Below are 12,747 nucleotides of genomic sequence, written 5' to 3' on the forward strand. Positions count from 1 at the left end.
TAAAAAATAATTTCCTAAATGCAATCTAGAATTGGGTATTCAAGTTCAAACAGCCACAAGTTTTACTTTGCATAATTTTAGAAGCTTTGCTGACTTTAAAATGTTCATACCAGTTTGTTCTATTAATATTAATACTGAACATTACATTTAAATTAGTTACACAAATAAATATGGGAAAAAGTGGAACATCTTGAAAAAAAGCATTTATATTCAGAGTATTAAAATTTGATCAGATATGTTGAGCTCCATTAAATACAGGGCACTAATACGTTTTAATATTTAATAATTAATTAGCCCTATAACATAACACAAACAAATACATTATAATTTTTATAGGCTATAGTGGTTTTACTCAGGGTGTATACAATTTAGATTTTTTTAATCATCCAGTTATGAACCAATGTGAGTATGAGGTCCACAGCAGAGCTCATCCAGCTGTCATTTGTGTAACAGGAGTGAAACTCTGAGAACTCGCTGTTGTGATGACAGCTCCATTCATTGTTATTGCAGCACTTTTTGCTTTACAATTTTAATATGTTTGTTTGCCATGCTGCAAAGAGGACCGTCTGTAAAATGCAAAGTGTAAAGCCTGTAGCACTGTGGACGAGGTGCCATGTTGTGCCGTGTCTTTATAATGCTATTTGTTCCCAAGTGTGCCGCAAGCCTGCGTTTGAGTGAAGGTCTCGGCCGTTAGATCGCCTCCTGGGGGCTGGCTGCAGTACAAGTCATAACCTCCGTGTTAATGAAGGAGACTTCAGCCCAAATAAAAAAATTAATTACACTTGCAATAAACTGTCCCGAAAGATGGTTCTGGTCGATTAAGGCACTGGTTATTGTGCTGAAATAGGTACAGATCTTCATTTTTGTAAACAGTTTGTTTTTAGCAGTAATTTAATGCTGGGCCTGTCATCGTGATTGACAGCTGTGATTGACAGTTTCTCAAAGCAGCGCGTCTGAGCTTCGACAGAAGTGTTATTATTCGATTTCTGTGTTATTTTACCATGACAAAATGAGTTCAGCAGTAAACTACAGTTTCTGACATACATGATCCTGGTGGAACACTGTTTATTCGCTAAGGTCAGGGCTTTTTTCGGGCTTTATTAGTTTGCTGATACACGTACGCCTAGCCACCCAGATAGCAACATACACTAGGGGCAGTTCCAGCTAGATTCCAGCCGGAGACTTACCCCTCAGAGCTCAGACTGACTACCTCTGCTGGACTTTCTCCAGATGCCTGGACTCACTGCCCGATTCCAGCCCGAGTCAATCGAGCCAGATGCGGCGGCCGAGCGAGCCGGCGCTGCCGCATGCGAGCCGGAATCAGCCCGCGATGCTGCGAGTAGGTTATGCGCCCGGAGCTGGCGCGATTGAATATATAAAACCCTCATATTTGTTAACGTTATTACATCCATTTGTGTTGATATGACAGCAAACGCATGCTGAGAAGTTCGGGGGGCATGGTTGATTTTACATAAAGCGTTTGGTTGGAAGCTCGACTCTCATTTTCGCGGCTCCTCCTCTCGCTCCATCAGACAGTCCTTCTGCGCATGTCAAGGCTCCAATTTCAGCAGTCTTTTGCGACAGTTTGTGCCCATCAAGCAGGCGTTTTGCCCTCAAAGCGTTCAATGGGAAAAGGGGCTGTCGCATGGTCCATATTTTTTACAGTCATTGTTTGTTCCCTATGAGTGAAGCCTGCGCAAAGAGGCGCGCACTCCGCAGCACAACAGCTGATCGGTTACTTAGGAACGCAAGCCATAAACAGGGAAGTGCTTTCATAATGTTCTTATTGATCATGTATTTTAACTGAAATATAGTCAGTTAAATAGACCTGAGCATTCATTTAGTTGTTTAGCGTAAAATAGGTAAGGGTAAGTGAAAGGTAAACGCCGTCAGGTGCAGCAGACAAGCGCCAAAAATCACAGGAAGCGCCTGGCCAGAAGCGCTTATTTAATAAAAGTCCCCGTGCACAGAGGCGGGCCGCTGCACTTCTTTTCCTGTGTCACGAAAGTGTGAACTGCATTTAAATGACATAAGCGTAAAGCTTAATTTTTGCAGTACTTTTGAGCTCAAATTATAATAAAAACTATATTAACCTTCAGAATGATGCAGGACACAAAATTCATCCATGTGGGCCCATTGATTACCCCTCATCTAAAATTTCTTTGCGGCCCCCCTAGCGCCATCTGGCGGCCCCCCAGGGGGCCGCGGCCCCCAGTTTGAAAACCCCTGCCCTAAGGACAAAAAGCAACCAGATCTATACTAACAACTAAACTTCTTTTTTCTATTGTAAATATTAATGTGGCATATACCCTTTTTGCTTTATTATTATTCTAATTATTGTTTTCCTACATTTTTTATGATGTGGATTTCATAATTGCAAGATTGGTATCATTTTGATTGTTAAATAATCAGCATATAAATCAGCATATATACACGCTGATGAAAAGTTTCTTTTCATCACATTTGTTAAGCTAACCCCCACGAACCACAAGACACTGCTTCCTTTCTGTTTATTAATTATCCAGTATTTTGGTGCATTAGCCTGTTTACTGGTGATAGGCAAACTCACTTATGGCCCGTTTTCCACTGAGTGGTACGGTACGGTTCGGTTTAGTACGCTTTAATGGCTGTTTCCACTGTCAAAAGGCGTACCGAACCAAACCGTACCGTACCACTTTTTCGGCACCCTTTCGAAAGGGTCCCAAACACAAGAAAGGGTACCAGGCGGTGGGAAATGCAGTTCAATACAGCAGGCGGCGAGGAGGAGATGGCGATGGAAAGACGGCGTATCGGGTTTAGCGACAGCTGTGGTGTGAATGAAGAGAATGAAGGTGGAAATTTAGACGATGACGATGATTCAACCAACTTAGATATGGAAGATGATTGGTATCAGGTTGAACAGAGATCTCAGAAGCGCAAGAACAGAAGTTCAGACTCTGAGGAGGTAGCAGCAGGAGGAGGAGAAGGAAGAAGCAAAACAATTTGGATGGAGGATGATTATAAAGTTATGATGTTTTCAAGCATATGAGATGAATATTCCCATGAGATTAACAAAAATGTTTAAAAAAGCTGTTGGGGAAATAAATTCAGCCAGATATTTATCAAACAACTGAGATCTTGTATTTTGTCTGAACAAAAAACAACAAGAAATGCTTATTAAAATGAAGGAGATAGGAGGAGTCGGAGTTAAATGCCACGTACCAGGAGAGGTAAGTGGCATTAAAGGAGTGATAACTGGAGTTCTGCTGTCTTTATCAGACGAGACATTAAGAAGTCAGTTAATAAGTGAAAAGGTAACAGATGTAAAAAGGTTGACAACAAATAGAAGTGGGAAAAGAGAGCCAAGTACAACAGTAATGATAATCATGAATGGGAAGCAACTACCAGATAATGTAAAAATGGGATATGTTATCCAGTAAGAGCGTTCATTAAACCTGCATTGAGGTTTTTCAAGTGCTAAAGACTGGGTCATGTAGCAGAAGTTTGTAAAGGAAAGCAAAGATGTTGTAAATGTGGAGGTGAACACAATTATGGTGAATGTGGGGATCTAGTCGAACCTAGGTGCTGAACCTAGGAGGTCCTCATAGTTCAGCATATTTAGGATGCAATGCTCAAAAACAAGCTGTGGAAGCAATGAAGTATAAAACAGAGTATAACATATCACAGGGGTTATCAAACTGGGGGCCGCCAGATGGCGCTAGGGGGGCCGCAAAGAAATTTTAGATGAGGGGTAATCAATGGGCCCACATGGATGAATTTTGTGTCCCGCATCATTCTGAAAGTTAATATAGTTTTTATTATAATTTGAGCTCAAAAGTACTGCAAAAATTAAGCTTTATGCTTATGTCATTTAAAAGCAGTTGACACTTTCGTGACACAGGAAAAGAAGCGCAGCGGCCCGCCTCTGTGCACAGGGACTTTTATTGAATAAGCGCTTCTGGCCAGGCGCTTTCTGTGATTTTTGGCGCTTGTCTGCTGCACCTGACGGCGTTTACCTTTCACTTACGCTTACCTATTTTACGCTAAACAACTAAATGAATGCTCAGGTCTGTTTAACCGACTATATTTCAGTTAAAATACATGATCAATAAGAACATCATGAAAGCACTTCCCTGTTTATGGCTTGCGTTCCTAAGTAACCGATCAGCTGTTGTGCTGCGGAGTGCGCGCCTCTCTGCGCAGGCTTCACTCATAGGGAACAAATAGCATTATAAAGACACGGCACAACATTGCACCTCGTCCACAGTGCGACAGGCTTTACACTTTGCATTGTACAGACGGTCCTCTTTGCAGCATGGCAAACAAACATATTACAATTGTAAAGCAAAAAGTGCTGCAATAACAATGAATGGAGCTGTCATCACAACAGCGAGTTCTCAGAGTTTCACTCCTGTTACACAAATGACAGCTGGATGAGCTCTGCTGTGGACCTCATACTCACATTGGTTCATAACTGGATGATTAAAAAAATCTAAATTGTATACACCCTGAGTAAAACCACTATAGCCTATAAAAATTATAATGTATTTGTTTGTGTTATGTTATAGGGCTAATTAATTATTAAATATTAAAACGTATTAGTGCCCTGTATTTAATGGAGCTCAACATATCTGATCAAATTTTAATACTCTGAATATAAATGCTTTTTTTCAAGATGTTCCACTTTTTCCCATATTTATTTGTGTAACTAATTTAAATGTAATGTTCAGTATTAATATTAATAGAACAAACTGGTATGAACATTTTAAAGTCAGCAAAGCTTCTAAAATTATGCAAAGTAAAACTTGTGGCTGTTTGAACTTGAATACCCAATTCTAGATTGCATTTAGGAAATTATTTTTTATCAGTGCAAGTCAGGATTGTCGACCTGAGTAAATTATGATGTGCACAAAAAAAAAAGGAATAAAAATAAACAAAACACACTGAACCACTACAGCCTCCATTGTAGTATTGCTAGTTACAACAGTACAGTTAACTGTTAACAGGCTAATGAATGACAAAACTCTTTAAAACTTTAAAGCTTTAAATCTTTAGACTCTCAGCTGTAAGGGTAAATACAGAAGAGTCTAGCTGTGCATAGGCAGAAAAAAAGCATAAAAATGGCATAAAAAACTGTGTAAAGTGACGACTCGTACACAAAATATGGCTTGATGGAATTCAGTGAGAGCAGACCACAATGAACACTGCGCATGAAGATTTGATCAATAGATTGAAGCACTGAAACCATGTCAACTCAACTAACATCTTCCAAAAATAATCCAGATAATGAATAAAATAAATGTATTGAATAATATATAATAGTATAAATGTATTGAATAATACAATAAAAAAAATTAAGTATAGTTGTTAATTTGAGGGGATGGCGTCATTTTTATTTTTGGGGGTCCCCAAAAGAATTCGCCCTACACAAAGGGCCCTCAGCTGAAAAAGTTTAAAACCCCTGCCTTAGGGTATCTGAATCAGCCCTGAAGTACTAGATATTAGACATCCTGTCTGTCCAGCATATTTGTGTATGTAATTGCCTAATTAAATTAAAAGGTTTAACATAGAAAATAAAAATCTTTCTTATGAGTTCTAATTAGTCTATTTATGAATACAGAGTGGGCCATTTATGTGGATACACCTTAATAAAATAGGAATGGTTGGTGATATTAACGTCCTGTTACATTATATGTAAAAAGGCTTGTAAATAACTAATGAAAGAACGTTAAACCAAGCACACCACTGTTTTTCTTGTGAAATTCCCAATAAGTTTTATTAAGGTGTATCCATGTAAATGGCTCACCATGTATATTGCTTAATTTTTGGAGACTTAGGCATTTCCTATAAAAAAATATTGCATATAATGTATCCAGCAAAACATGTATTGGAACGTTTTGAAGTTTTTTTTCTTCAATTTTCTTTCTCTGATAGTCTTTTCTTCCTAATACTTATTTGGTCCACACTCCAGTCCTGTAGGTGGCTGGAATGCAACTATCGGTTACTGGCTAACCGGCAAACTCAAAAGAAGACGAAAGACTACGAAGCGGAAAAAGATCAAGCGAGTGAAGTGTTTGGCTGGGCATTAACTTATTGTTATTTTATATATATATTTTTTTTACAAATCTTGATTGTTAAGGTTAAAAGCGTACAACGTGTTCTGAAATTAACATGACAGATAAGTGCAGCACAGAGAACTTTTGGTCCGCTGCTGATGTCTGGATCAATAAACCACACGTTGTAAACAAGAGACTGTCTGGCGTAACAGAGACGAAGTACAGGGATGTAGACACTTCAGGTTTAAACCAGGTATTATCTACTCTTCTGGGGAGCAGTATTGAGATCAGCCATATTTGTCAGTTTCTTCGCGTCGATAATGCGAATAAGGAGCTTGATACTGCAGGACGTTGGTGTGTTGGAGTCAGAACCATTATTCCCAAAGTGACCAAAACGGCAGAGTGTAACGTTATGTACAAAGACGTTATTGTTAAAGGTGAGAAACAACCTGTAACCATGAGAATATAATAGCTTTTTTTCATTTACTATAAACTACTTTCTTTTTTAAAGATATTGTTGGACATGCAGTGACATTTATCCCATTTGAAGAGATTGCTGGACATGTTACTCTCAAGAGCAGTAATATTTATCAAATCGACCTGAAGCCTGATGAAGGGTGAGTGTCTGTATGAATGGCAATTTACAACAAAGTAAACGACCCCAACATTTTTTTGGGGGGGTTAGTTTGAAGGATTTTTTGGAGCATTTTAGGAGTGAAAACTAATTATGTATCCGTCTACCTATATATGGATTATGCTCAAGAAACCATTAAAACAGCATGACACTGTTAAATGTAAAACTTTTATAATTTAAGTAATGTTTGCTAAATATATTAGCAATAAAGAAACATTTTGTAAATCACCGTCTTTATTCTTGTCTTTATATTATCTTTCAAGCACAATGTGTAACTTCAAGATGAAAATAGTTTATTTTATTACATTTTCTAATGAGATCATCAATACAGCAATGTGCCTGACTGTGTGAATTTGTGTAATCTTGTAATTTAGACATTAACTAGAGAATTAAAGACAAAAACAAATTAATTGTTCTAATTTTTTTTTACATGACAGAACAAAAAAATCCAGAAAATTATTAATGATAATAATTATGGTGGCCGAAAGTGCTTAACATGTTTCAATTTAAGAAAGCACATGTAATTACAAAAAACACTAGCAAATTAATAAACTATATCTTTATCAATTTGGCTATTTTAGTTGTCAGGTTAAACAATATTGCATGGGTGCAGATTTTCTATATGATTCAAGCCGTGTCCAAAACCTACTTTTGCAAACTAGTCCTAGGTTAAAGTGGTTAAGATCAAAATGTTCAAAGTAAGCAGAACCACATTTACTAAAACAATCATAACTCATGATAGGACTGACATATTTTTATCAAACTTTGAACATGTATGCAAGAGGTCAACATGAGGTTAACCACAAGATACAACCACTTGTCTGATCAATTTGAAATTCGGCATGCAGTGTCAGTTGCTATGTTTTCATCCAAAAATGCGAATGAGCGTTATGTGCAAAACTGAATTATTGCATAAAAGACTTGTGAACAAAGCAACGTTTCCATCCAATGAGTCAAAGCGTGCAAAATTGACACTTCCTGGTGGCTATTTCATAAAAGTGGTTAAGAAAAACGGGGATTAAAATCAAAAGCCTGACTTCAATGAGCCGAACTAAACGTCCATGCTTAAATTGGTTCCATAACAGCAAGTTGAAGATGATTTGATCGAACTAGTCTGAGTTCAGTTTAAATAATCTAGATAACTGCATGTGCACGTTTCTGTAGTGAAACCTTAAAAGTCGAGCATAGATACTGTACATGAATTATGTTGTGTGCTACCATGGCAACTTCAAGAACTCTGATATTAGACATAGCAGTTCCCATCGAGTGAGCCGCGAAACTGCATATTGCTCAATAGGCTACATTTGTAGCATATTTTTAAATTTAGGCTATTATTTAGACCTATTAACATGAAATTAAATATTTGTTATAATACATAGTAATTGTGCTTGACCACGCACATGTGCCTGAGAGGGAATTTGTGCTTACTGCCAAATGTTGCAGTTGCAGTTTTAATGCATTGCAGGCTCACTGTAAGATACAAAATCTTTTAAATGTAAGCACATAGGTTTAAAATAAACAAAGCCGTACACGCACAAGCGGTGGGATTTTTTATTTGCTTCCGAATCTGCTGCAAATTGCTGCATGCGCTATAGGTGAATTGAATAAGCTAAATTGGCCATAGTTTAAGAATGTGAATGAGTGTGCATGGATGTTTCCCAGTGATGGGTTGCAGCTGAAAAGCCATCCGCTGCATAAATCGTATGCTGTATAAGTTGGCTGTTCGTTGCGCTTTGGCAATCCCTGATTAATAAAGGCACTGAGTTGAAAAAAAAAAAAATTATATATATATATATATATATATATAGAGAGAGAGAGAGAGAGAGAGAGAGCGCTGAGGCTGAGAACACCCCTCACAGATCTTTCTTTTAAATTACTATTTTCTACAGGATGCTTTACAATAATAAATTTGTTTATATACATTAGAATATGCAGTACCAATGCAAAGTTTATATATATATATTTTTTTTTCATTATTTTTTTTATTATTTTTTTTTGCTATTAAGTGACTGTAAAGTTTTAATCATTATTAAGAGGTTAAGTGAATTAAAATGGCATCAGATTATGGCAGGTAACTACTTTACTTGATTAATTACTTTGATTAAGCTTGAACTTAAGACTTAGCCTGAGAGTTAGCCTGCTCTGGACCAGGCTAGTTTCCCAGCATAAGTTGCCAGGGTAACTAAGTTTGAACTATCGTAAATTTGATTTATGAAACCGAATCCGCCATTAAAAAACCTGACTCACCAAAATAAGCCTGTCTTTTTCTGTAAGCTTGGTTTATGGAATATCCCCTTGATTAACTGGTGCCAAATATCAACAGTAAAACTGGAAATTGCTTCAGTAAGAGAAGAAAACAATCTTTTCTTTATTTAATAAATGACTTGCGCCTCTGAAGGCAATGAACACATGGTGAAGTTTGAAGGTGTCAGAACCGGAGCACAGACAGTCTTGATTCTGGAGGTCATTATTAATATAATAACACTATAATTACTTTAATACTTAAACTGTAAGGCATTTTAAAACAACCAAAAACAACATTTCAGATGGTTTACCATGTGCTCAGTGTGCTTGTTTGTGCATTTACACACATTTTTATTATCACATGATCTCTTATAACAAAATCACATGACGTTTTTTAATGCGCAAACTGGAATTTGTTTGGTAAAAGTGTCCGTAATAGTTTATGTGCTCCTTTTCTTATCGAAAAATATGTTTATCCTACTCGGTTATGCGCATATGTTTTTATGCGCATTTTCAAAATTTCAACTGATTTTTTTATCTGCACATCCAAAACGCGCAAAGAATAGGTAGATGGAAACATAGCTAGTGTACAAGGTGGAATGAAGGACTAAGGATATTTGCGTATCTCAAAAATCATGGCCACTATCAGCCAATTAACACTAGGCAAAGTTAAATGATGGCCAATTGAAACAAAACTCAGTAGGGTATGTTCAACTCATGATTCTAAAAGGTCTGTATGAATTTTGAAAGAAATTAGCCACAAGCGACAATTGAGTTTTCTAATTATGTAATTATTAGTGTATTACAGCATTGCACAGGTACACAAAACCCATAATGGCCCATATGTCCCATACTGAACACAAAACCAGTGCTACCATTCTTTTGTCAAAAACCATTAATTAAACATTTGTTAAAATGTGAAAAAAATACTTTTGCAAACTAGTGCCTGATTTTCTTTTCTTGATCACCATGAAACCAGTGTTGTACAAATCTCTAGACTGCCTAGATCAATAGTCATTAAAAAAAAAAGTTTATTTCAAAATGTTCTATCTTGGATGGATTTAACAGCCTCATTTACAAAAGGAAATTTCTATATAGACCTACATGCCTGTAAACACTTTAAAACAAACTCTAAACTTCAAATATGGGTCTACAGAAAATGGTTTTAAATTTTCTAAAAACAAAACTGTAAGTATGAATTTCTGTCTTTTATAATCTCTACATCATAATCCAGAACTTACTATTTTTTTTATCAAAAATAAAAACAAATCAACACAACCCTGCAATCTTTCAACCTCAATATCTGGATTTGTATGAGGCAAGACCCAGCTATATTCGACCATTGGTGTACGGATCAGAACACGCATAAAAAATCTAAAAGTAAATCTTGATTCCATCCACCAGACTATCATTTGCCTGGTCCCACCATGGAGGTTAAAAAAGTTACGTGTAAATCTAGATCTAAGCAAGCAAAAGAAGGCTGATACTTTTCCATATACATATCAAGAAGCAGTTGCTAACAGAAGACATTTTTTTTATTCTACTCATAAACCAATATACACAGATGGATCAAAAAAGGACAGTCATGTTTCTGCAGCAAAAATGGGTCAATCACACTACGGCATTCGCATTCCAGATCAATGCTTAATTTTTACAGCCAAAGCAAAGGCTCTCTTTTTAGCTCGCGAACACATTGAAAATGCTGAAGAACACGATTTTATTATTTTTTCTGACTCAAAATCTTGTCTACAGACATTGAATTCTTTTAAACTGAAGCATCCCATTATTATTGACATTTTTATTAAAGTGAACGAATTACAGAGAAAGTTTTATAATATAGTCTTCTGCTGGATCCCAGGACATATCGGTCTACTTGGAAATGAATAAGCCGACAAAGCTGCCAAAACAGCCTTAGCAGGAAAGCTGAAGGAGTATGAAATCCCACCTTCGGATCTAAAGCCACTAATAAAAAGCTATATTCTCAACAACTGGCAAACAAAATGGGATCAGTGCTCAGAGAATAAACTTTTTGAAATCCAGCCAGAAATAGGAAGGGAATCTAAGACATGATGAGATTGTTTATAGAAGATGCCGCATTGGACACAAGAGACTCGCGCACGAACATTTACTTAAAGGAGAAGAACCACCAAAATGTCAATATTGCAACAGATACCAAACTGTTTAACATATTCTTATGGAATGCCCTATTTTTAATGTTATCAGGCAACAATTTTATGTGGAGAGACTTTAAATGAAATATTTTAAAATGTGAATCCATCTAAAATTTTTATCAAAAGGAAATCTTAAAAAAAACTGTTTTAGATTTTTATCTTGCATATTATTATTATTATTATTATTATTATTATTATTATTATTATTGTGTATATTATGTATTTTACCTTGTATATTATTTATTGCTGTTAATGACTTTTTGATTGGTAGAATATTTTTAGATAGATAATTGGTATTTATAAAACGTGATAAACTTGATCTATTTTCTCTTTGCCGTGACATAGCCATAGAAGCTGAAATGGCCATAAAATTACAACTCTCTCTCTCAAATCAGGTATGTACATGTGGCAGATAGGAATAGAAAGAGTGTTTGGATATTAGTTTTTTTTTTTTTACCACATTTAATATTTTTTATTTATTTGTTTGCTGGAAATTAGCACTAAACCGACAGGAATCAGAAGGCGTGGTAATCCTATAAAGAAGAAGAGCACAACTAAAGAGACTTTATTCACACAAGAAAAACAAAAGACTAATGCAAAATGTCATCACTAAGAGAAACGTAAAAAAAAAAATAAATTCTAACGTGGAACTACTGCATTGGATGTCTGGCAAGCATAAGTTTTAGCTGGTTAATTGCTATTGATCAAAAATGAACACCGTGCAGCTGAACGCCATCATGGACAAAATTATGTGTTACACTTTCTTTCTCAGAACTCTGACTTCTGATCAACTACCCGAAAGACCATTAGCTTAAACTTGCATTAGTATTAACTTAAACTTATAATTTCACACATCCCTATGGATGACCGGAGGTGCACTGGTTAGCTGCTTATTTATCACAAGATGGTATCGGATGTTTTGGCAATTCCAGTAACAAACCTGACAGTAAGGCTTGTCTGAAACCGCATACTTCCATAATATACAGTACGCCAAAATTAGTAAGTGAGCCAAGTAGTATGTCCTATTCATAGAAGTCGAAAATCAGTATGCGAGAAGTACCCGGATGACCTAATACTTCTGGCGAGATTATGAAGTGCGCATCTCATGCACACTGCGCTATCCCATGTTGCCCCGTGAGAGAATTCATGAATAGGAGTGAAGCGACACAACTGACGCAGGTTGGTCACGGATATCACAAAATGGCGGATGTAGTAGGAATTCCATATAATGCATTTACCGGATCTTACAAAGATAAAAACTTTTAAAAACCAGACAAAGACCTATTTACATTCAAATTATTATTATTTGCTTGGCCATGACGATTATTTCTGGCCATCTACATCAACGGACAGCAAATTCCTGATATACCTATACAGCCAAACGTCACAAGACTGTTCGACCTTATCACTATCAACCCTATCATCTACTCTGTGTTAAACAAAATCATCAAGGTTCGACAGGGTTTGGTGGATAACTATTGATTAAAAATGAACACCGTGCAGCTGAACCAGGGCTTAATTTGTGCTAAAACATGCCGGATCCGGCACCTGTGAAATTTGATCCGGTACCTCATTGTACCGATCCCCCTCCTTAACTGTCCTCCTTTCTCCTCCCCTTCCGCTGTTCATTTTCACTTTCTTCTGTGACTTCCCAACCCTCTTC

The 12,747-nt window shown here is 36.5% G+C and overlaps 1 protein-coding gene across 3 annotated transcripts in view; it reads left to right on the forward strand.

The window, feature by feature from the left end:
• Positions 1 to 6,012: 6,012 nt before the first annotated feature.
• trmt44 (tRNA methyltransferase 44 homolog) overlaps positions 6,013 to 12,747 on the forward strand; it is a 43,338-nt gene continuing 36,603 nt past the window's right edge. For 2 of the 3 annotated variants that reach the window (XR_012382390.1, XM_073906510.1), the window contains exons 1-2: positions 6,013 to 6,472; positions 6,547 to 6,652. Coding sequence is in view for 2 of the 3 variants with exons in the window: in XM_073906510.1 (XP_073762611.1) it covers positions 6,151 to 6,472; positions 6,547 to 6,652 (428 nt within the window). In the remaining variant the exon portion in view is untranslated. The remainder of the gene's footprint in view (positions 6,473 to 6,546; positions 6,653 to 12,747) is intronic. The other variant, NM_001006086.2, reaches the window with a different exon arrangement.

Source organism: Danio rerio, chromosome 7, assembly GCF_049306965.1.
Source record: "Danio rerio strain Tuebingen ecotype United States chromosome 7, GRCz12tu, whole genome shotgun sequence".
Classification (NCBI taxonomy): domain Eukaryota; kingdom Metazoa; phylum Chordata; class Actinopteri; order Cypriniformes; family Danionidae; genus Danio; species Danio rerio.